A 24,381-nucleotide genomic window follows, 5' to 3' on the forward strand; every position below is an offset into this window, starting at 1 on the left:
TTTCAGCATCAGTGGTTGGGACATAGACTGTGATGTTGAATGGTTTGCCTTGGAAATGAACGGAGATCATTCTGTCATTTTTGAGACTGCACCCAAGCACTACATTTCAGACTGTTTTGCTGATTATGAGGGCTACTCCATTTCTTCTAAGGGATTCTTGCCCACCTTAGTAGATATAAAGGTCATCTGAATTTAATTCGCCCATTCCTGTCCATTTTAGTTTATTGATTCCTAAGATGTTGATACTCATTTTTGCCATCTCCTGCTTGACCACATCCAATTTACCTTGATTCATGGACCTAACATTCCAGCTTCCTATGCAATATTGTTGTTTATAGCATCAGACTGAACTTTCACCACCAGACACATCCACAGCTAAGCACCATTCCCACTTTGGCCCAGCCACTTCATTCTTTCTTAGAATTATTAGTAAGTGCGCTCCATTCTTCCCCAGCAGCATACTGGACACCTTCCAGCCTGGGGGGTGGGGGGGGGCTCATCTTCCAGTGTCATATATTTTTGCCCTTTCATACTGTCCATAGGCTTCCCTGGGCAAGAATACAGGAGTGGGTTACCATTTCCTTCTCTAGTGGACCACATTCTGTCAGAACTCTTCAATATGACGCGTCCATTTTGGGGCCCTGTGCAGCGTGGCTTATGGCTTCATTGAGTTATGCAAGCCCCTTTGCTGTGACAAGGCTGCAATGTATGAAGAGGAAGCTGCAAGATTAGGGGGCTGTTCATTGTGCATAAAGCCTTAACAGAAGGTTTTTGCCCTTAGGACAAACTCTTTGGTTCATGGGGTTCACCTTCTAATGCCATGGAAGCAGATAAACACATAATGTCAGGTAGAGACAAGTAGAAGAAAACAAGGCAGATAGAGCAGGAGACAGAGACAATGTTATAGTTTTAGGTAGGGCTATTGGGAAGGGCCTCCTTGAAGAGGATACCAAGTGAGCTGAGAACAGAATAAAGTCAGAGAAGGGCTGTGAGGTGTCTGGGGGAAGGACATTCCAGGTAGAGGGACCAGCCTTGCCCAGCCCTGAGACAGGAATTCCAGCTTCCCCCCAGGGCACAGAGGATTTTAACGGAGCTGAGTCCTGGAAGAGGAATCAGAGAAGGCACATCCACCCAGTGGGCACTATGGCCCGTCTGGTTGTGTGGGATCATAGAGGCTGTTGGACGGCAAGTTGGCAATGGTCTTCTTGTGCCACTTAAGACACCAGCATCCACTGACTGCTGGGATTTTGAGCCGTGGGGCGGGGCAGGGAGGAAAAAAAGTATCACTCAACTTCCTGACCTTGCAGCATAGAGGCTTGTTTTCTCAGAGAAAAGCCATGTGATTGACCTTCATGAGATGGTTCGTGACCATGACCTTCCTGAAAGTTATTCTCCACCCTAAAACAGCTTGGTATTGTCCTTAAGAAGCCCTAAACTCAACTCTATCGTCAGGCTTACCTCCTGTCTCCTCCTTCCCCCCGACAGAATTCTGTTTCTATCACACTGAGTCTCTTCCAGTTCCTGCACTGAGCCATGCTTTCTCGGAGCCTTTGTACCTGCTGTTAGGATTGCCCTCCTCTCTTCCTATGGCTCACATCCCTCAGGACTCCGTTTAAATGTCAGTTCTCCCGGTAGCCTTCCCAGACTAGCTTAGGTGCCTCCATCAAATGCTGCCTAAGCATTTCGTCCTATGAACATAGCACTCGTCACACTGTACTGTAGCTTTACAAAATTATCAAGTCATTCAATATACAGAAAAGTATAAAAAATAATAACAGAGAACTCATAAGCCTATCGCTGTACCTAAGCAATAACTCTGCTGGCTGAAGCCCTCTGTGAAGCTGGCCCCCAACACTGTGCCCCTCCCTGTTCCCAACTTCAGCTTAAATTCAGCAATTAGCTTACCATATGTATCTTCATACTTTTATTAGGCATGCACATAAGCTTAAACAACACACATTATTTTGCTTGGCTTTACACTTTATGTGTTATTAAAGAGATACTTCTGCAGCTTGCATTTTCCCCTCAGACTTACTTTTGAGGTTTATCCGTGTGGATACAGGTAGTTCTAGATCATTTCCACTGCTGTATACATACACTGTCGTCTATGGGTCGCACAGAGTCGGACACAACTGAAGTGACTTAGCAGCAGTAGCAGCAGCATACATACATTACACCACAATTTATCAATTTTCTTCCGTGGACATTAGATCGCTGGCAGGTTTTTGCAATTTCAAGCCACTCCGCCTCAAGCATGACCGGACCTGCCCCTCCTACATATGACAGTTATGGTAGTTTATCCCAGCGCATAGCTGAGTGTAACCACGGGGTCATCATGCCTGCGCGCATGATGGACTGGAACCAGCCTTTGCAAGTGGGGGGCAGCACGCGGTGGCATTTAGGTCGCAACTCTGCCTCTGGAGCAAACGCCTCCAAACGGGGATTTGGAGGCAAACGGGGGCTGGGACTCGGAACAGTGGACAGAGAACACTAACGCCCGTTTTGCAGGGCGAAGAATTCAGAATGTGGTTCAGAGTGTGGGGAGGGACCGCGGAGCACCGGCTCGGGGCCTGCAGTGCCCTCTCTTCCGGATGCGTCTCTCCTTCGATCTCCGGACAAAAAGCCCTGCACAGGTGGAGCGCTCTGGACTCTGAGAGCGTCCCCATCCCCCGGAAGGCAGGTCCGGCCCACGCCCGGCCCACATCCCGCACTGACCCCGCCCTCGCTCCTCCCCGGTAACGCCCCTCCGCACTCGCCCCGACCCCGCGGCGACTCGGCCCACAGCCCCGGCCTCGCCCCGCCCCCAGGCCTCGCCCCGCCCCGCCGCCCTCGCTCCGCCCCCGCTCCGCCCTCGCCCCACCCCTGCAGTGACACGCGCGGCGACTCGGCCCGCAGCCGGGCGATGACGGGCGCGCGGCCGCGCGCGGTGGGGCGGCGCGAGCCCCGGGAGCGCGGCGGCGGTGGCGGCGGTGGCGGCGGCGGCGCGGGCGCGGCGGGCAGCATGGGCGGCGCGGGCAGCGCGGGCCGAGCGCTGGCTGCGCTGCTGCTGGCCGCGTCGGTGCTGAGCGCCGCGCTGCTGGCCCCCGGCGGCTCGTCGACGCCAGGTGAGTGCGCCCTCTGACCTGGCCCGCGGAGCGGCGCGGAGCCCGCCCGGGAGGCGCGGCGCCCGGAACTCGCGCGTCGTTTCCGCCGCGCCGCCCGTTGCGGGGCCGGGGCTCGCGCGCAGAGGCCGCCCGTATCCCGCGGGCGCCCGCCGCTCAGCGGGAGGACGCAGGCGGGGAAGTGGGGTTCCCAGGGCTTCATGGAGAGCCTTCCGCCGGGGGGCCGGCGCGCCCATCCGTCTGCCGCATGGAGGGGCTGCGGGACATCGGCCGGAGCCGCAGCCCTGAGCACGGCGGACTCAGGCCGGGGCCACGGGGCTGGGTCACCGCGGCCGGGGGCGCAGCGGCAGCGCAGCGGTCGGACACCGAGGAGCCTCCCTGGCCCGCTGGGCGGTTCCGTTTCCATGGTGACGGGCCGGGCGCAGCCGCCACGGTCTGCAGGGGATTTCGGGCCGGGTCTGCGGCCCGAGACCGGTCGAGTGGCGGGCGGTGCTGCTGTCCGGCCGAGAGGACCGGGCAACTGACTCTTGCTCCCGCGGGCGTTTCCCCGGCTGTCCGGGTCTCCGAGCTCGCCAGGGAAAGGGGAGGGGGAGGCAAATTCCAGAGCGTTCCCCCGGACCCCATGGACGAAGACTCGGGGCCCTCGAGGATCTCAGTCCAGGCCCCTTCCAAGGGGGTGCTGGTCGGGGCTGGAGAGATCGGGGGTCACCTGCCTCTCCCCGCCGCTCCCAGCCCCTCTGTATCCGAACACAGGGGGTTGAGGCCGGCGGGTGTGGTTCAGCCTTCCACCCCCTCCCCAGTCAAGATGCTGCAGGGCGGAGACAGCATGGATTTTGAAGTAGCGACTTAGCGGATTGCGTTTGGTAAACGGTCTCCCCGCCCCGCCTCCGTCTCGTCCACTCCCCCTCTACGTTGTAACTGAGGAGCCCACCTCGCGCGTTATGTAATCTGCCCGGTCCCAATTTGTGAGGGCAGATTCCGCACAGCGCTCTACTGGTTGTACTTCAGCATCCGTTGATAATGATCATTATCGCAGGGAACCGGTGGTTTCTAAATGGCCCTCGCCGCAGCACCTTCACAGAGCCGTGCTGCCAGGCTTCCAGTGCCACCTGGAGCCCAGGTTTGGGTGGGCAGATTCCTACCATAGGAATAAAGAACTCCACCTTCATATGAATTGAGGACTTGTTTGAAAAGGAAAAAAATAGTAGAATAAGTCTTTTAAAATATGCTCAGCACAGACACGTATGCGCTGAGAGGGAGAACCAGAAATTAAGTATTTGGAAATTCGGTAAAAGCCCGATATATGATCACTATTGAAAGGCAATTTGTTTGCCTTACTGTGTGGACAGGAAGAGGAGGAGGGAATTGTTCTTGTGTGTCAAACTCCTTTCTTGTGTGTCAAACTCCTTGAGGCTGCCCTGGGATTTCTAAGGTCAGCTGTTTGGAAGTTGGCAGCTTTTTCTAGAAACTGAGCATCGGTTTCAATTTTGGTGTCATATTGGATAGCTTAGGAATTTTGTCCTTTGTGTGTGTTTGTGATTCAGATGCAGACTTATTTTAAAAATTATTTTATTGAAATATAGTTGATTTACAGTGTGCTAATTTCTGCTGTACAGCAAAGTGATTCAGTTATATGTATATATACGTTCTTTTTTCATATTCTTTTCCTTTATGATTTATCGCAGGATACTGAATATGATTCCCTGTATTGTACAGTAGGCCTTGTTGCTTTATCCATTCTGTATATAATAGTCTGTATCTGCTAATCCCACAAACTCATTGCTTTTTTAAAAAATGTTTGAATAATGCAGAAAAGGTACAAAGGTATCAGAATCCCCTGGCCTTGCGCTCACAGCGTCTTCAGCTGTTGTCTTCAACCTTGGCTGCACATTAGCATTCCTTGCGAGCTGTTTTTGCTGCTGTTGTTGTGAGGAGGATAGAAAGTGTTGATGAGGTTGTGGAGATGAGGGAACCCCGCGCAATGTTGGTGGGAATGTAAATTGGTACAGCCATGATGGAAAACAGTATGGAGCTTCCTCAAAAGATTAAACATTGATCCAGCCTTTCTACTCCTGGGTATATAACTGAAGAAAATGAAAACATTAATTCAAAAAGATACATGCACCCCAGTGTTTATAGCAGAATTATTTACAGTAGCCAAGATATGGAAGCAAGGTAAGTGTCCATCAGCAGATGAATGAGTGAAGAAGATGTGGTGTGTGTGTATATATATATGTGTGTGTATACACACCCACCCACACACATACAGTGGAACACTGCTGCTGCTACTGCTGCTAAGTCGCTTCACTCGTGTCCGACTCTGTGCGACCCCATAGACAGCAGCCCACCAGGCTCCCCCGTCCCCGGGATTCTCCAGGCAAGAACACTGGAGTGGGTTGCCATTTCCTTCTCCAATGCATGAAAGTGAAAAGTGAAAGTGAAGTCGCTCAGCCGTGTCCAACTCTTAGCGACCCCACGGACTGCACCCTACCAGGCTCCTGCGTCCATGGGATTCTCCAGACAAGAGTACTGGAGTGGGTTGCCATTGCCTTCTCCACAATGGAATACTACTCAGTCATAAAAAAGAATGAAAATTTTGCCATTTGCAACAACGTGGATGGACCTAGAGGGTGTTATGCTTAGTGAAAAAAGTTAGAGAAAGGCAAATACTGTGTAACTTATACGTGAAATCTAAAAATGATTGAATGTAACAAAACGGAATAGACTCACAGATACGGAAAACAAACCAGTGGTTGCCAGTGAGGAGAGGGAAGGGGAGGGGCAAAGGTAGAGATGGGGGTGGGCAGTTAAGAGACCAAACTGCTGTGCCTAAAATAAACAAGCCACAGGGATATATTGTATAGCATGAGGAATACAGCAAGTATTTTATAGTAAGTTTAAGTGGAATATAGTCTATAAAAATTTCGAATCACTTTGTGATACACCTGAAACTAATCCATTGTAAGTCAGCTATCTTTCAATTTTAAAAATACAACAATTAAATCATACTGGTTAGGCAAGGAGGCCTGGCATGCTGTGGTTCATGGGGTTGCAAAGAGTCGGACACGACTGAGCGACTGAACTGAACTGGTTGGGCAGAGATTCTGATTTAATTGGTCTTGGTTGGGGCCAGGGCGTTGGGGTGTTTTTTTTTTTTTTTTAAGCTTCTCAAGTAATTCTGATGTTCAGTTAGCATTAACCTTCCATACAACCTTTTATAAAATAAATAATGTTGATTATAATTAAGAGCTTTTAAAGTCTGAAATTCACATGGAAAAATTAAGCATGAAACAAGAACCGTCTTCTACCTACCACTGGAGACTCATAGAAATATGAGTAAAAACAGCAGTCATTACAACTCTAAAGGGATGATGCTATATAGAACAATTACGAAGGAAATTGTCAACAGCTAGTGACTGCAAATTTGCAAATGGGAGCTCTCAAACCTGAATAAAGGAAATGAAGGGTAATAGTTGAAAACATGACAAATATGACAAAGGATTTACTATCACAGGGGCCAAGTGGTTAAGTAAACATTCCAACTATCTACAGGAGCGGAAAACAGTGATGGTCAACATTTGGAGACATGTTCAAACTTGCTAATTGTTCATTCAAAGCAGAATAATACAGAAATTACATTTTCTATACATCAGGTTAAATAGCAAGGGGAAAAAATTAAGCTGCTAGGGAACAGTTTTGCTAAGTGTCAGGAGACTGGAAGCACAGAGGTTGGGTACCGGTCAGACTGGTGGGTCTCTGCAGGTCTCCGCCCCCTCATCAGGCATGTCGTTGCTTGAGTCACTGGGGAGCTGGTAAACATCACACCTGCCTTTATAAATTGTCACAGCTCAACTGAGGGAGAACTTTGGCTAAATGTATCAAAAACTATTAGAAAGGCTATTTTTGGTTAAGAATTTCACTCCTGGAAGTTCATTCTGAAGGAACTATGTCAAAAGACAATGTTGATTTTCAGATGTCTATAGTACCATTTTTGTGTAGGATATAGCATCATTTCTTTTAAGATTTTTTTTTTAATGTGGACTGTTTTTGAAGTCTTTATTGAATTTTTTACAACACTGCTTCTGTGTTATGTCTTGGTTTTTTGGCCACGAGGCATGTGGGATCTTACCCTCTCAACCAGGGATCAAACCCATACCTGCTGCCTTGGACAGTGCAGTCTTAACCACCGGACTGCCAGGGAAGTCCCCAGCCTCATTTCTTATAACGGGAAGAAATGGGGAGTGAAATGTAAATAAGGTTAAACAAAAAAGAAGAAACAGTTTTAAAATAAAAAACGTTTAACCACATCGTTGTCCCCTGCGTTGGTTGGATGTGGTCCAGACCATTATAATCATTTGTCGAGCACCTATGCCAAATACTTATGCATGTTATCGATTTTAGCCCCTCCAACAATCCTCTGAAGCACATACTGCTGTAACCCCTAATTTATTGATGAGGATGCTGAGGGTGGTGGAGTTCAAATTCAAATTGGCTCGTCTTGGAGTCCACACGCGTAACCCACCACGTTGTACTCCTGGTCCCAAACACCGCTCCCACTGGCTGCTTTTGAGAGGGCCGCCAAAGAACAGACAAAGCTACTGGTAAAGCTTTATTTAGCCTGGGGGAGGAAAAAGCTTCAGTAGATTATTAAAAGATACGTACTGTGTATTTTGTCTTCACAGGGAGCTAAATAAGGGTAAATTTGAGTAAACTCTAAAAAATGAGAGATTTATGTTGGCTGTAGTGAAGAATTTTCCAAATTAACCAGATGAGATAGTGCATAGTCCTGAATTAAGTGTTCACATTACAAAAATAAGAGAGGTTAGATTATTTCCTTTCTAGTTGTGTTATCAAATAGGTTCCCTTAACCCTCCCACACAGTTGGTAGAAATGGAAGTTGGTGCAGCCACTGGGGAGAACAGTATGCAGGTTCATTAAAAAACTAAAAATACGACCCAGCAACCCCACTCCTTTGCATATACCCAGTTCAGTTCAGTTCAGTCACTCAGTCGTGTCCGACTCTTTGCGACTCCATGAATCGCAGCACACCAGGCCTCCCTGTCCATCACCAGCTCCCGGAGTTCACTCAGACTCATGTCCATCGAGTCAGTGATGCCATCCAGCCATCTCATCCTCTGTCGTCCCCTTCTCCTCCTGCCCCCAATCCCTCCCAGCATCAAGGTCTTTTCCAATGAGTCAACTCTTCACATGAGGTGGCCAAAGTACTGGAGTTTCAGCTTTAGCATCATTCCTTCCAAAGAACACCCAGGACCAATCTCCTTTAGAATGGACTGGTACCCAGAGAAAACCATAATTCAAAAAGATGCATGCACCCCAATGTTTATTGCAGCACTGTTCACAATAGCCAAGACATGGAAACAATCTAAATTTCCATCAAGAGAGGAATGGATAAAGAAGATATGGTACATGTATACAATGGAATATTACTCAGCCATAAAGAAGAATGAAATAATGTCATTTGCAGCAACATAGCTGCAACTGGATATTATCCTCTTAAGTGAAAGAAGTCAGAGAAAGATAAATATCATATGATGTCACTATATGTGGAATCGAAAATAAAAGAATGATACAAATGAACTTATTTACAAAACAGAAACAGACAAACTTCAGAAACAAACTTACAGTTACCAAAGGGGAAAGGTTGGGGGGTTATAAATTAGGAGTTTGGGATTAACATTGCAAACTATACATAGATAGAGATATAGATATAATAGTTAACAAAGTCCTGTATAGCACAGGGAACTCTACTCGTTTTTCTATAATAACCTGTATGGGAAAAGAATCTGAAAAAGAATGGATGTATGTATAATGAAATCATTTTTCTATATACCTGTTTGCTGTATACTAGCACAACATTGCAAATCAACTATATGCCAATATAAAAGTTTAATTAAAGTTTTTTCTTTTTTAATATTTTCATTTATTTTTTTGGCTTTGCTGGGTCTTAGTTGCAGCATGCAGGATCTTTAGCCATGACATATGAACTCTTAGTGGCGGCATATGGGATCTTGTTCCCTAACCAGGGATCGGACCCAGGCCCCCTCCACTGGGGGTGTGGAATCAGCCATTGGACCACCAGGGAAATCCCATCCCTTTTTTCCTTTTGCCTGGAAGCTAGAGGGTAATTTCTCTTCCGTCTCACAGATAATACGTGCCAATAACAGGTGACCTTGTTTTCCTAGCAAATGGGCAGAGTGAGGTGGAGAGTGTGCATCACCCTCATGGAACCCAAAGAGCATCTGGTGAAGTGATGAGCTCTAAGCCAGGGAGCTCTTCTGTCCTTCAGACTTAAGCTCTCTCCTTCTCCGCCTCACATCTGCCATGGGAACCAGTTGATCCTGAACCCCAGACCGAAGTGACCTCAGGCAGAGCTCCTCAGACTGTTAAGGATGTGCAGATCCCCAAGGGATGCTGACGGGTCCTGCAGGTCTCACGAGCTGCCCGTCCCGGCTCAGAGCCGAGTGTTGTGGACCAGGAAAGCTGGGGCTTGGGAGTCACACATATGGAGTTCCAGTGATTTCACGGAAAAACTCTGGCTATGGGTCGTGATGCAATCCTTGTGAGCTGTAATTTCTTCATCTGTAGGGTGGAGGAAATTCCCAGCTCTCGAGGTTGTCAGTATCATAGAGAAGGTGCGTGGAAACTACCAAACCGGTGCCCCTCACACCTTAGCAGTTGTCGACTGTAAGGTGTGGTTGGCGTTAATTGAACCCGCGTTTGTAGTAGAGGCACACGTGTGGAAGGGGAGGGGACTGGGTGCATGTGTGTCTGTGCGGACAGGGCATGAGGGACAAGAAGCCCCGGCATTTGAGAAGCGTTCCTGGGAAGCCGCTGTTCACTCCAGTGCCGCTTTCTGACACAGCTTTCAAGTGCCTCGTTTTTCTTTTTTTCTATTTCTTATCAGACTTAGACAAAAAGAAGCCCGTGGAGCTGAAGATGGACCAGGCTTTGCTGGTCATCCATAATGAACTGCCTGGGACAAACCTGACCGTCTACTGGAATTTCGATCGCTGTTACCATGTAGGTGCCACATGTGTGCTCACAGTTATGTTTCTTCTGAGGCTAGTCTCGTGACCTTTGTGCTGTCATGAAGCCAACAAACATGTTAGTTTGTTGGGTTTTTTTTTATAATTTTATTTATCTGCTTATGCCTTTGCTGGGTTTTCATTGCTTTGGACGGGCTTTCTCTGGTTGCGGTGCTCAGGCTTCTCGTTGCAGTGACTTCTCTTGTTTCAGAGCACAGGCTCTCCATCCACGGGCTCGGTAGTTGCAGCTCCCAGGCTCTAGAGCACAGGGTCGGTGCACAGGATTAATTGCTCCATGACACGTGGGATTTTTCCAGACCAGAGATCAAACCCATGTCCCCTGCATTGGCAGGCGGATCCTTTACCACCGAGCCACCAGGGAAGTCCCCACATGTTAGCTTTACAGGTGAGGAAGGCTAGATAAAGATTCAGAAGGAATGCCATCATAGAGAATGCCTGGCAGTGGGCCACATCTGTTCACCTTCTCTTTTCCGTGCCCATCTTTTTCAGACCAGTGAGATAAGCAAATCGATAGATCTGTTTTTTGGGGTTTTGGTTTAATGTGGCAAGTGCTCTTTCATGCCACAGTAAGAGCATAAGCCAGGTCTGGGCCGCTTGCCCATTTCTGCCACCTCTTAGAGCCTGTGCCCTTAGAAGTACTCTCCAGGGGCCTAGGGTGTGACAGGTTTTCAAGTTGTTGAGGAAAGATGCGCTAGGACTGGAGTCTCAGCAGGGTGTGCATAGTTCCCTTTGCAGTTGGTTCAGTTTGACCCTTTATGAAGCCTGAACTAATGGTGTTTTATTTGACTTCTCTACCTACTGCATAACCCTCTTGCTGGACCAGAGAAGGAAGGGATGAGATTCGGGGTTTCTCCACTGAGGGGTGGTGAGGGAGGCCCATGCTGAGGCCCTTCTGATGATAAAGGATTTTATATGAAGGTGTTACTCCTGTGCTAAACCTTATTGCTTTTTCGGGACAAGGCTATTCTTCCATGTAAAATGAAATAGCCTACTTCCAAATTGAGAGCTTCAGTGTACCACCTTCAGAGGAGGAATTTTCCTGGATAGTGATCTCTTTAGTGTTGTTGTTTAGTTGCTGAGTCGTGTCTGACTCTTTGACACCCTATGGACTATAGCCCGCCAGCCTCCTCTGTCCATGAGATTTCACAGGCAAAAATACTAGAGTGGGTTGCCATTTCCTTCTCTTGTGGATCTTCCCAACCCAGGGATCGAACCCACATCTCCTTCATTGCAAGTGGATTCTTTACCTCTGAGCCACCAGGAAATCCCCTGTTTAATGTAAATAGCTTTTTTAAAAAAGGCAAATTTTTAAAAGTCCGCAGTATGGGCATCAGCTGGAAGGTAATGGAGCAGTATGTGACACCTTCTGTAAAGTGGCATGAAACAGAACATTTGTGATAATAAGAAGGTAGGTCAAGACCAAGAAAAGGTTTATCATACAAGAAAGTTTATGTATTTAACAAAAGATCAATCATGTCTTGTCAAAAGAGACTAAATAAACACAACAGGCAGAAATGATACTTTCTGCAATTTCATCTCTCTACACAACAAAAATATAATGGAAGAGAGAATACAAAGGTAAATATTTCATGGAAAATCTTTGACCTGGCCAAAGCAATTCTTATGAAAATTTGTTTCTAAATGTTTCAAACAATAAAGATGATGTTAATACAGTTAATATAAGTTGCAGCTTCTGTTTAATGAGGGCCTGCTCTTTGTTATGCGTGTTACAGCTCATGTAATCCTCACGCAATTCAGGATGCTACAGGCAGTGATGCTGAGATTAAGGGCAGGAAGGGGACTTTCCCCTGGGTGCCCCAGCAGTCACGTGGCAATGCTGGGGTCCACACCCCTTGTTCTAGCTTCAGAGTCTGTCCGCTTTCCATATTCTGCTGTATGTTTATCAGGAAGAAGAGGGGAAATGCAAAGCTAGTGAGTAAGGATCTCAGGGTTTTGGAAATCAGTGTCATCATCCAAACAACAAAAAAAGGAAGCAATAAAAACAGTAACTATGGAAACTGCAAAGTGAGAAAAAAATGGGAATAAGAATGAGCCAAGTGATTTTTAAAAAAATAAAAGTCACACATACTCTGTAATGGTCTAGATGGGAAAAGAGTCTTTAAAAAAAAAAGAGAGGATATATATACATATATAACTGATTCACTTTGTAGTACAGCAGAAACTAACACAACAGTGTAAATCAACTCCAATAAAAATTTGTTTTAAAAATCACACAATTGATAAATTACTGATATATTTAAAGAGCAATGGAAATTAATAAAATTAGAATTTATATGTCAACAGAGATTAAAATAATTATGGTTCAATGAACAGTGAAAACTGATCAATTTAAAGTAAAAAAAATTCAGTTCCTTTAAAAAATGTAATATGAAGATTAATCCAAGAAGCTGAGGACATGCGATTTCCCTGGTGATCCAATGGTAAAGACTGCCTGCTTCCAATGCAGGGGGCTTGGGTTCAGTCCCTGGTCTGGGACATTCCACATGCTGTGCGGTGTGGCCAAAAAAAAAAAAGAAATTGAGGACATAAACAGATCAGCAACTGATTAAGAAATCTGGAAAATTATAGGAAATTTCTCCACATAAAAATAGATCATTTTTTCCTTCATTTTCAAATAATAATTCTAAATCTATATAAGTGAAAGAGAAAGTGCTAGTTGCTCGATCGTGTCCAACTCTTCGAGACCCCATGGACTGCAGCCTACCAGGCTCCTCCCTCCATGGGATTCTCCAGGCAAGAGTACTGGAGTGGGGTGCCATTGCCTTCTCCAGGGGATCTTCCCGACCCAGGGATCGAACCCAGGGTCTCCCGCATTCCAGGTAGATGCTTTAACCTCTGAGCCACCGGGGAAGCCCACCTATAAATCTATATAAACCCACCCTAAACATAACAACTATTAAAAAAATAATGGCTTGATACCTGATTCATTCTGCAGGGCTTTAATCTTAAAACCTATCAAAGAAATGAGAAGAAATGCAGGTCAGTGTTTCACCCTAACCCTAACCCTTAAACTTGTATCAGGTAGAATAAGTTAGCATACTGAGAGATTTAGGATGACTTATATTGTCATCCTTGAGGGATCTATAAGAAGTCATATATATGGACAACAATCAAATTTTAATGGAAAGATTATAGTCTAAATGGGGAGATAGCCATCGCACAGTGATGTGATGATTAAACATAGGAAAAATGGCAGAACTTCCCAAATTAGTTTATACAGTCAACACAGTTGCTGTTAATACATCAATGGATACTTTATAGAAGCTCCATAAAAAGAATTCCAAATTATATGAAAGAGTTTAAGTGGGCAAGTGAATCAGAGGATGGCCCGAAAGTGAACAGATGGTCCAGAGCCTTGCTCTGCCCGATGAGGTGCCTCGCAGAGCACAGTGGTGAGTGCAGCCAGAGAGAGAGAAACGAGGACAAGTGGGCCAAACTGAGTGTGACAGGTAGACTGTTAACTTACGTATCAGTTTGACATACTACAGCGCAAACCATGGGAAAGGCATCTGGAGTTATCTGATACCATCTATCAAATACCCCAAGTAGATTCAAGTAAAAAAACCTACAAATTAAAGAAAAAACGCAGAATACATCTTTATGCTCATGAAGCAACAGAAGAAATAACACACCAGAGTAGTGTGAGTGTATAGAGCTTTATAGACAACAGAATGTAGCAGCATGAAAGCGCGAGTGGGGAAGTGTTTGAGAGAGTTAGAAGCTTAATGTTGCAGTACGTGAGGAGAGATTTCTAAGATTATGTTTGAGGGAACTAGGTGTCTAACGTGGTTCACACCATAGGGAACATAAAAGAGTCAAAGAAAATTGAATTATTTAATGTACTGATAGAGGCTTCCGTGGGTCTCAGCAGTAAAGAATCTGCTTGACCATGCAGGAGATGCGGATTCAATCTCTGGGTTGAGAAGATCCCCTGGAGAAGGAAATGGCAGCCCACTCCAGTACTCTTGCCTGGAAAATCCCATGGACAGAGGAGCCTGGTGGGCTAAGAGTCGGACACGACTGAGCGACTTCACTTTTCACTTTCATGCATTGGAGAAGGAAATGGCAACCCACTCCAGTGTTCTTGCCTGGAGAATCCCAGGGACGGGGGAGCCTCGTGGGCTGCCGTCTATGGGGTCACACAGAGTCGGACACGACTGAAGCGACTTAGCAGCAGCAGCAGCAGCAGTGCCTGAACTAAAGGAAGAAGGATGTGACGTCCTGGTCAGGCTCTGAGAAATAAATCTGTTTTAGTTTTTTATTTTATGTGAATGTTGTTTGGCCACGTGTAACAAGAACCATTAAAATGATTTTTTTTTTAAGCCAATAATCTCATTTTTGGAAATTTATCCCAGGGAAAGAATTTAAAGGAATAAGAACATCATGTGTAGATCTTTAAAAACAATATAATTTTTATAAATTATAGGTATACTTATATGTCATATCATTAAATTAGATCTTTCAAAACTATAATTTATATGTTATATACAAAATGATAAAGAAAAGCTTTGAAAGCAGCCTAAATATTCCTGACTATAGTATGTGATGGAACATGATGTATCAATTAATGCAACCTTGATAAATATGCAAGTTGGCTAGAATCATAAGTTTATTTGTTAAACAATATTAGGCAAAACCATAAAAGGCAATATTTAATGGATGCTCTGTTTGTTAATAACGTGAAGAATTGACCTGTGAATAAAGGTTTGTGTAGTTCTGTAGCAACACCTACTTACATAGACAAATTTTACCTAAATTATTGAAATTTAAAAATTATTTACAAGCATGAAGATGTTTTCTCAGGCCCTTCAGTTGGATATCCGACTACCGAAGACTGCCAGATCCCTAACCCTGGCCTGTGCTTGGATCTCTAGTGTCTGCTCCAGGTTCTGGCCACCGTCTCGCAGAGCAGGAAGGCCGGGCGGCCGGGCATTGCAGCCGTGGCCGTGAGCACCCAGCACGGGTCCATCCTGCAGCTGAACAACACCGCAGAGGACAAGGAAGTCTGTAGGTTCGTACCCGCTTCGATGTGACCTACTGAAATCCGCAGTTCTCTCTGCTATTTTTTTTTTCCTGTTTGGCTTCTAGCTCTTCCTTCTTTCAGAACATCTTTCTGTGTCTTCCCTGGTCTCCATCCAGAGACGCCGCTCACTCTGTCTGGACAGCATCACCAGTATCCAACTCCTATTTCCTAACCTAATGGTGTTTCTTCATTTTACCTAATCTCTGTAGGCTGGAGTACAAATTTGGAGAATTTGGAAACTATTCTCTCTTGGTAAAGCATGTCCGTGACGGAGTCAGTGAAATTGCGTGTGACCTGGTCGTCAACAAGGAGCCAGTCGACAGTAACCTTCGTACGTACATGCTCTTGCTTGATTTCGAGAGTTTGCATTTTCAACCATTTCAGTTTTTGAGTACTGTTTGCAACATGTTGTGTAATTCAAACCCTGGATTACAGGTTGTCTGTCTCATTATGGCATGTTTATAGTGTATTTATTGTGCCATTGGTATATACTAAGAAAATTACGTGATACATAAAAATATTTGATATATCCACATATTCTCATAGTTGGTTTAATTTTGAAGCATAAATAAGCCAAAAAAAGTTAATGCAGTGGAAAGAAACTAGAAATTGGCTAGCAATCTGGCAGTTGACTGTCAAGTATCTTTCCTTGTTTTAGGATTTAGAATACAGTGTTTTCTGTATGTGTCTTTGACAGTTCAGACATCCTCTTGGGTTCTGAAGGAGTTGTTCAGTCTCTAATAACTCCTCTGGAGGAAATGAGTCATTCCGGGTCCCCAGTAGATAGTATCAGAAGTCCCTGGGGCTGTTCCAGACAGTAAGTACTGTTCGCAGTGATGCTGTTGAAGACTGGTTGGTTGTGTCAGAAGAACATTAGTAAGAGGCAACGTGAAAGGGCCAATGTGGGAAGATTCAGTCATTAAAAGAATAATGAAGTAATTGATGGAAACACCCTGAACATAACAAAAACCAATGAGTTCACTATGAAGCTAAAAAGCACAAAGCCCCCATCCCCAAACAGAAACAATATTTTGGTTGCCTTTGGGAGTGACAGGGACACGTGGTGTTAACTGTTGCAATTAAAATAGTGGAAAAGCAGGATCATCTGTTCTGCCTTTCCTGTTTTTGACTGTATTTTAGGATAACGGAGTAGTCTAGGTGAAGAGGGTAAATTCTTTACAGAAGAATCCAGCTAATAGTGTGGCAGAATATTTTGCAACACCCAATGAAATCATCTGTTTAGGCAAAAACTGTGAGGGGATGGAACCATGCGATGAAAGGGGGACTTTACACGGGAGGGGTCAGGCCTCCACCCCCTGAATGTGGGCATCAGGTGCTACACGGGAGGGTCAGGCCTCCACCCCCTGAACGTGGGTATCAGGTGTACGGTGGGCAGCAGGAGTTGCTACTGATGGGACACGTTGGTGAAGACGCCGCACCTGCGGAGCATCCCTGCCGGGAAAGTGGGCCTTCTCGACCAAGGCTGAACAGGTGACTTCCCATCTGCAGAACACTCAGAGGACAGAGGAGCAAGATCAGTGACACCGGGTGGAAGCGCCCTGGCAGATCTAGACCGAGAATGAGACGCCTGATAGGAGACGGCCAACCTCGTGTCAGTCAAGTCCGTGACTGTGGACGAACGCACAAGACTTAAGAAACATAACACGTGCAAGGTGTGAGCCTCGCCTCGGTCCTGATTTGAACACACGGACTACAAAATGTGTCTTCAAGACAACTGGAAAAATTTGAATATGGAGTCAGTATTAGCCAGGGAGTTATTAATTTTGTATCACATTGTGCCTATACAGCAAAAGGTCCATTTTTAAGAAACTTTTCATTTTGAAATAGCTTTAGACTCATGGAAACATTGCAAGGAAGTGTTCCCATATGCCCTTCGGCCAGCTTCCCCTCAGCCCCTGAACTGTATAATCACAGTACCGTGATCCCTCGTATAGTTTCTGAAACCAGGCGCCTAACGAGCACCCAGTGCTGTGAGCTGAGCTTTGGACTTCACAGGCTTCTCCAGCTGTCTTCTAGTGTCCTTTCCCCGTCCAGGGTTCCAGGGCACTTAGTGGTCAGGTCTCCCACGCCTCCTCTAAACCAGTCTCGTCTCTTCTAATCAGGCTTTCTTGATCTTTGACCACCTTGATGCTTTTGAAGAAGACTGGCCAGTTGTCTTCTTCCTTGGGTTTGCTTGCTGCCTTCCTGTGACCAGGGAGAGGCTGTGTGTCTTCAACAGAGTCCTGTGGAAGTGACGCTGTGTCCTCTCGGGGTGGGGGGGTCAGGTCAAGGGTTGCATGATGTTAAATATGTACATCCCAAAGATGTGGGAATGAAATAACTGATGTCAGGGATTTGCCTAAAAGACTTCAGGCAAAAGAAAAAGGAGAATGAAGATGAAGCAAGAGTGGCAGTGCTTGAAATTCTAGAGTCTAGGCTAAAAGTGTATGTGGGCTTATTATACAGTTTTGAGTATGTTTGCTATTTCTCAGGATGAAAATTAGCACTTTAGTCATGAATCGTATTCTCAATTGTTAGTAAGAAATTTCACATAAGGGATATAGGCCTTCTCTTCATGTTGCCATTTTTTATTTGTTTGCATTTTTCTTTTTTTAACTTTTCCATTTATTGAAGTACAGTTGATTTACAATGTTAATTTCTACTGTACAGCAAAGGTGACTCAGTTGTACGTATAAATACATCCTTCTTCATATTCTGTTTGCATTTTTCATTCACAGATAACTGCAATGACATGACAGCCTTGCTGCTTGTGACCACACTTGTGGTGATGACGTGTTTCCTTTGATTTTTGCAGCTGTGGGTATCGCGTTCCTTGTCGGCATGGTGCTCGCCATCGTGGTGTCCTTCCTGAGATTCCTGCTGAGGTAAGTTGCTGCAGGCACGCTGGGGAAAGTAGTATAGAAAAAATGTGTTCAGAAAGGGTAGTTTGATCATTATTCCTGGGTTAAATGAAAATTTACTGTGTCCACCACGCCATCCTAGGTGTTAGGGATTCAGTGTCGAGTAAGAGATGGCCTCTGACTTCAAGGAAATAATAACCTAGTTGGCATGGATCTTTACCTTCAATTCTCCCACGTGGCTGAAACGTAGAAGAAAATGCTTGAGCAATCACTGTTTCCTGGAGGACTCACATCCTGCTTCGTGGCATGTGGAAGTGGCCTGTGATGGTTTTGGGAGATGCTGACACCCTGACTCTCTTCTTCCTCTCAGCTCTGAGCCCTGAGGCTGTGCCTCCGGCCCCAGCTCCTGCAGCCAGGACCTCCCACCTCGGGGTAGACTCTTCCTTGGTTAGGGTCAGCCAGCTTGGAGAGGGAATTCCTTCCCCTCTGCTGGTAAACGGCCATTCTGGTGAGTGGATCTGTGAACTGGAGAAGAAAAAGAAAGTGAACTAGACTCAGGCCCAGCATAGCTTCTTTCCAAAGGAAGGTCTTTCCTCTTAGAAGGAATAGGATTGCATTTTTGCATGCTCAGCTGGTGAGAGTCTCAGGAAACACCACATGATTCTCTTGGTGAGCCGGATCCAATCTGGAAGAAAGAACTTAGAAAGCATGTGCTTCCATGGCGGAGAACCCTGGCTGTGCAGGAGAGCTGCCTGCCACCGAGCAGATGGTTAGCCTCACTGCCTTTCAGGCAACGCAGTCCTCGCAGAGGAGGTGCATCCCTTTGAATGTTGATGAGATACAAATAATGTTCCAGTTTCTGAGAGTGTTTTCATTTGGTGTGGTTTTTTTTTTTTTTGGCGAGCTGGGTCTTCATTGCTGCTCGTGTTGCGACAAATGGGGGCTAATCTCTAGTTGCGGCACGCAGGCTTCTCACTGCGGTGGCTTCTCTTGTTGCCGAGCACTGGCAGGGTGTGCGGCCTCAGTAGTTGGGGCTCACGGGCTTAGTTGCCCCACAGCCTGCGGGATCTTCCTGGACCAGGGACCGGACCTGTGTCCCCTGCATCGGCAGGTGGATTCTTAACCACTGGACCACCAAGAAGTCCTCATTTGCTGCGTTTCATGTGAATGTGTCTGTTGCATCAAGTTTGAAGTAGTAGCTAGCTGGCATCAGGCTCCTGCAAAGACAAGAACTTCCTCTGCCCTGTAGTGGAACTGAAACTCCTTTCGCACATGATTCTGCCTTCACAGCCTGTGGGCAGATGCTCCTGTGGGCAAAGCAGAAGTTCCTTGTGTCTCTCCCATCAGCTTCCAGCTGCCCCTGGAAGCCCCAGAAAGTTCAGATGTATGTGAACTAGAAAAGAATCTGAAAAAGTAGTCAGAAAAGAGTATATTGTCTGTTTCCTTTTCACTTGGGGGAACAAGCATGTATAAGAAAATAAGTGCTTTTTCTTTTTCAACTTTAGTTTTTAAACATCTTTGTTGTTGCTGCTCAGTGCTCAGTCGTGTCTGACTCTTTGCGACCCCATGGACTGCAGCACACCCGGCTTCCCTGGCCTTCACCATCTCCTGGAGTTTGCTCAACTCATGGCCGTTGAGTCCGTGATGCCATCCAACCATCTCATCCTCTGTCGTCCCCTTCTCCTCCTGCCTTCAACCTTTCCCAGCATCAGGGTCTTTTCAAATGAGTCAGTTCTTTGCATCAGGTGACCAAAGTACTGGAGCTTCAGCTTCAGCATCAGTCCTTCCGATGAATATTCAGGGTTGATTTCCTTTAGGATGGATTGGTTTGATCTCCTTGCTGTCCAAGGGACTCTCAAGAGTTCTTCTCCAGCATCTCAACTTCTCCTTTTTTACCCTTAATTATATGGTTCTCTTTCAAAGTTTTTCATGTGACAGTGATATTATTAGTGCTGAATAAACAAAAAATGGGAGTTGACTTGTAGTGGGAAAAAAGAAGAAATTTAAAATATATGCATTGGATACATGGATCATATTTGGATACTGTTTTGAGCAATTAATTTGCAAAAAGGATAGGAAAATTGAACTGGCTGGGGTTTTTTTGGGGTGGGGGTGCTTGGCTTACAGAATCTTGATCTTAGTTCACCCACCAAAGATCAAACCCATGCCCCCTTCAGTGAAAGAGCAGAGTCCTAAATCACTGGCCTGCCAGGAGATTCCCTGTGTCCTACTTTAGACTTCCCGTAGCAGTGATAACCGTGTTGGGCTTTCTCTTTCTGAGCTCACTTCGTATGATCGTCTCTAGGTCCCTTCATGTGGCTGCAAATGGCTTTATTTCATTCATTTTTGTTTTTTCATGGCTGAGTGGCATCCACTGTATGTATGTACCACAGCGTCTTTATCTGTTCCTCCATTGTTTGTTTCTTTGTTACTGAATTGTAAGAACTGCCTGTATATTTTGGAAATCAAGCTCTTCTCAGTCACATCATTTGCAAATATGTTCTCCTAGTCTGTAGGCTGTCTTTCACTTTGTTTGTGGTTTGCTTTGCTCTGCAAAAGCTTGTAAGTGTAATTATTTTTGCTTTCATTTCTATTGCGTTGGGAGAGTAAGCTGAGAAAGCTTGGGTGCAATTAATGTCAAAGAATGTTTTGCATATATTTTCTTCTAAGATTTTTATGCTGGCCTGTCTTATATTTAAGTCCTTAAGCCATTTTGATTTATTTTTGTAAATAGCCTGAGGGTGCCTCTAGCTCCATTAATTTACATTTAGGGTGGAGAAATATCAATAGAGAAAGTCACCCATTCACCTTGACACTCTTGTTTTTGCTGGTTTTCTTTATTGATATTTTTGAAACTTAAATTATTGAAGTATAATTGATTTACAATGTGTGTTAATCTTTGCTGTACAGCAAAGTGACTCAGTTATATATACACACGCATATATAGACATTCTTTTTCATGTTCTTCTCCATTATGGTTTATCACAGGAGGCTGAGTGTAGTTCCCTGTGCCCTACAGCAGTCCTTGCTGTTTCTCTGTTCTGTATACTGTGTACCAGTTTGCATCTGCCGCTGCATCCCTCCCCTGCCCTCCATCCTCCTTGGCAACCATGGGTCTCTGTCTGTGAGCCTGTTTCTGATTCAAAGATACGTTCCACGTGGAAGTGGGGCCCCGCGGCGTTTGTCTTTCTCTGCCTGGCTTCCTTCACTTGGTGTGATCACCTCTGGGTCCCTCCTGCTCCCGCTCCGCTCCTGCCGCTCTGGTCGCGGTGCCTCAGCCTCCCAGGGCCGCAGACGCTGAGGTCCCGTTGCTGCCTTGAGCACGGTCGGTTGTTGCGCCCCCTGCTGTTCTAACTTTAACCAGAACTCTAGCCGCGGGGACTAGCGATGCTGTTTGCCCTCATGACGTTCTAGGAAGGCTCTGTCTTTTTTTTTTTTAATTTTATTTTATTTTTAAACTTTACAATATTGTATTAGTTTTGCCAAATATTGAAATGAATCTGCCACAGGTATACCCGCGTTCCCCATCCTGAACCCTCCTCCCTCCCCTACCCTCCCTCTGGGTCATCCCAGTGCACCAGCCCCAAGCATCCAGTACCGTGCATCGAACCTGGACTGGCGACTCATTTCATACATGGTATTATACATGTTTCAATGTTATTCTCCCAAATCTTCCCACCCTCTCCCTCTCCCACAGAGTCCATAAGACTGATCTATACATCGGTGTCTCTTTTGCTGTCTCGTACACAGGGTTATTGTTACCATCTTTCTAAATTCCATATATATGCGTTAGTATACTGTATTGGTGTTTTTCTTTCTGGCTTACTTCACTCTGTATAATAGGCTCCGGTTTCATCCATCTCATTAGAACTGATTCAAATGTGTTCTTTTTAATGGCTGAGTAATACTCCATTGTGTATATGTACCACAGCTTTCTTATCCATTCATCTGCTGATGGGCATCTAGGTTGCTTCCATGTCCTGGCTATTATAAACAGTGCTGCGATGAACATTGGGGTACATATGTCTCTTTCCCTTCTGGTTTCCTCAGTGTGTATGCCCAGCAGTGGGATTGCTGGATCATAAGGCAGTTCTATTTCCAGTTTTTTAAGGCTCTATCTTTACTCCTGCTTCCTCCCCGAGGCAACCACGCTGCCCTGCACTTGAAAGAACCGCTGCTCTAAACTTTGGTTTCTACTTCTGTTTCGTTGAAAATGGAAAATGTTTGATTCTTTGACTTTATAGAATATGAGCTTTCATTTTCTTTCAGCATAATATTCTGAAAATTCTGCCCAAGGAAATAAATTAACCAGGCCTTTTATCTGTTGACAGTTTGGAAGACTTTCAGAATTGGATTTCTAAAGCAATCAATTCTCGGGAAACCGATCGCCTCATCAATTCTGTGAGTGATGAGAATGTGTCTTGTGCACTCTGGGTATCTTCCTCGATTCGGAATTTACAGTCCCTCAGGTAGTCATCTAGACCGTCTTACGTGTGCATGGCCAGGCCGAGTGTCCTGCGTTCTTGACCACCAGAAGGCCCCTCCAGCCCCTGTGAAGGGCGCCCCCTCCTCTTTCTTTGTGAGACTGGAGCTCGGGCTCTATGGTGATGCTTGGTGTGGACACTGTCCACTCCGCAGGCGGCACTGTTCAATCGACCCAGTTAAGTAGAGAGTGTCAGGATTAAAACAAAAGAATGAGAGACATGAGTATTAACTCTGTACACGTGATGGCCAGCCGTGGTGATGAAATGTCCTGTCCCATGTTGATGAGTCCCTTATGGATGCATCGAGTCCACTTGCGGGCATCCCCACGGGTGTTCTTGTCCCAGACATCCTTGTGGTTGTTTATCAGCCCAGCCTCTCAGTAGAGGTGCGAAACCCTCATCTCTAGGTGGGTCTTTACAGAAGCAAGTGAAAGCATCGTCCAGCCACAGTGATCCTCGGCTTTCACTCTGCTGATTTCTGCCCTAAAAGCAGAAAAGTCTGGTTTACTCTTTCACATCATGAACTGTTTGCATTTTTCTCCCCTTTTCTGGAAGGAGCTGGGGTCCCCGAGCAGGGCGAGTGACCCCCAACCAGAGGCCTGGCGTCGGTCGGCGGCCCCGCTGCGCCTCCGCTGCGTGGACACATTCCGAGGGTACGTGGGCTCCTGGTGGCGCCTGGCCTCCGGTGGCACGTTCACACGCACACACACTTGCTGTAGGAGGTATTTCAGGCAGCCTTTGCTCTTGAGGCTGGGGAAGGTCTCCTGCTGTAAAGCTACATTGGCAGCCTCTCCCAAAATGAGAGTGTCATGAGAGCCAGGTGGATGGGTCACTCGGAGCAGCGGGGGGAGAGGCCGAGACTCGCCTCCCGGGGGCCCGGGAGCTGCTGGGGGTCACTCCCCCTGCGAGGAGCTGCCCCGGGCACCCTTGTCTGCTCAGCAGCTGCACAGATGGGCCAGTGCCCCAGGCTGGAAATGGAACGCGGGGCAGCCTCGTCCTCCTTCTCCACTCGCAGAACAGCTCAAACATCAGGCCCTTTTGATAGCAAACCCAGAGTCACGCGTTCCAGAATGGCAGCCAGGACCAGACGCTTTCAATAAGGCCTGAGACCATGTGGCCAAGAAGAAACCTCTAGGTGTGAGGTCTGGTCTTCTCTTGCCCCCCACTGAGGCCTTTCAGAACCCTTTCAGGGCTCCCCTGACCCCGCCTCCCCAGGGCTCTGAATGCCCCTCTCTGTGTGTCTGCAGCCAGGCAGCAGCGACAGTAACGATGCTAATAACCATCGTAACACGGAGTCCTCCCGTGTGCCAGGCCCGGTTCCAACTTGTCTTCATCTTTTCATCTCTCAGCAGTCCTGTGAAGTATATACTTCCTAAAACGTCCCTGTTTCTCATGGAGCAGTTGAGCCTCAGAGTTGAGTAATCTGTCCGAGGTCACACAGGGACCACGTAGGATGTGAATGCAGTCGGCCAGGCTCCAGTGTGCTGTGCTTCATTGCTCAGTCGTGTCTGACTCTTTGTGACCCCATAGACTGTAGCCCCCGCTAGGCTCCCCTGTTCATGGGATTCTCCAGGCAAGAATCCTGGAGTGGGGTGCCATGCCCTCCTCCAGGGATCTTCCCAACCCAGGGATCGAACTCAGGTTTCCCACCTTGCAGGCGGATTCTTTACCAGCTGAGCCACCAAGGAAGCCCAAGAATACTGGAGTGGGTAGCCTATCCCTTCTCCAGGGGAATCTCCCTGACCCAGGGATCAAACCAGGGTCTCCTGCATTGCAGGTGGATTCTTTACCAGCTGAGCCACCAGGGAAGCCCAAGAATACTGG

General features: G+C 46.4%; 1 protein-coding gene across 2 annotated transcripts in view; it reads left to right on the forward strand.

The window, feature by feature from the left end:
• The first annotated feature begins 2,889 nt into the window (after positions 1 to 2,889).
• The window catches only part of HGSNAT (heparan-alpha-glucosaminide N-acetyltransferase), a 33,746-nt gene continuing 12,254 nt past the window's right edge, over positions 2,890 to 24,381 (forward strand). The window contains exons 1-7 of one of the 2 annotated variants that reach the window (XM_070781514.1): positions 2,890 to 3,104; positions 10,027 to 10,142; positions 15,064 to 15,200; positions 15,422 to 15,543; positions 18,028 to 18,097; positions 22,405 to 22,474; positions 23,113 to 23,210. In XM_070781514.1, the coding sequence (XP_070637615.1) occupies positions 2,903 to 3,104; positions 10,027 to 10,142; positions 15,064 to 15,200; positions 15,422 to 15,543; positions 18,028 to 18,097; positions 22,405 to 22,474; positions 23,113 to 23,210 (815 nt within the window). In that variant the 5' untranslated portion in view covers positions 2,890 to 2,902. Of the gene's footprint in view, positions 3,105 to 6,289; positions 9,755 to 10,026; positions 10,143 to 15,063; positions 15,201 to 15,421; positions 15,544 to 18,027; positions 18,098 to 22,404; positions 22,475 to 23,112; positions 23,211 to 24,381 lie in introns of those variants that run through there. The other variant, XM_070781516.1, reaches the window with a different exon arrangement.

This window comes from Bos indicus, chromosome 27 (assembly GCF_029378745.1).
Source record: "Bos indicus isolate NIAB-ARS_2022 breed Sahiwal x Tharparkar chromosome 27, NIAB-ARS_B.indTharparkar_mat_pri_1.0, whole genome shotgun sequence".
Lineage (NCBI taxonomy): Eukaryota > Metazoa > Chordata > Mammalia > Artiodactyla > Bovidae > Bos > Bos indicus.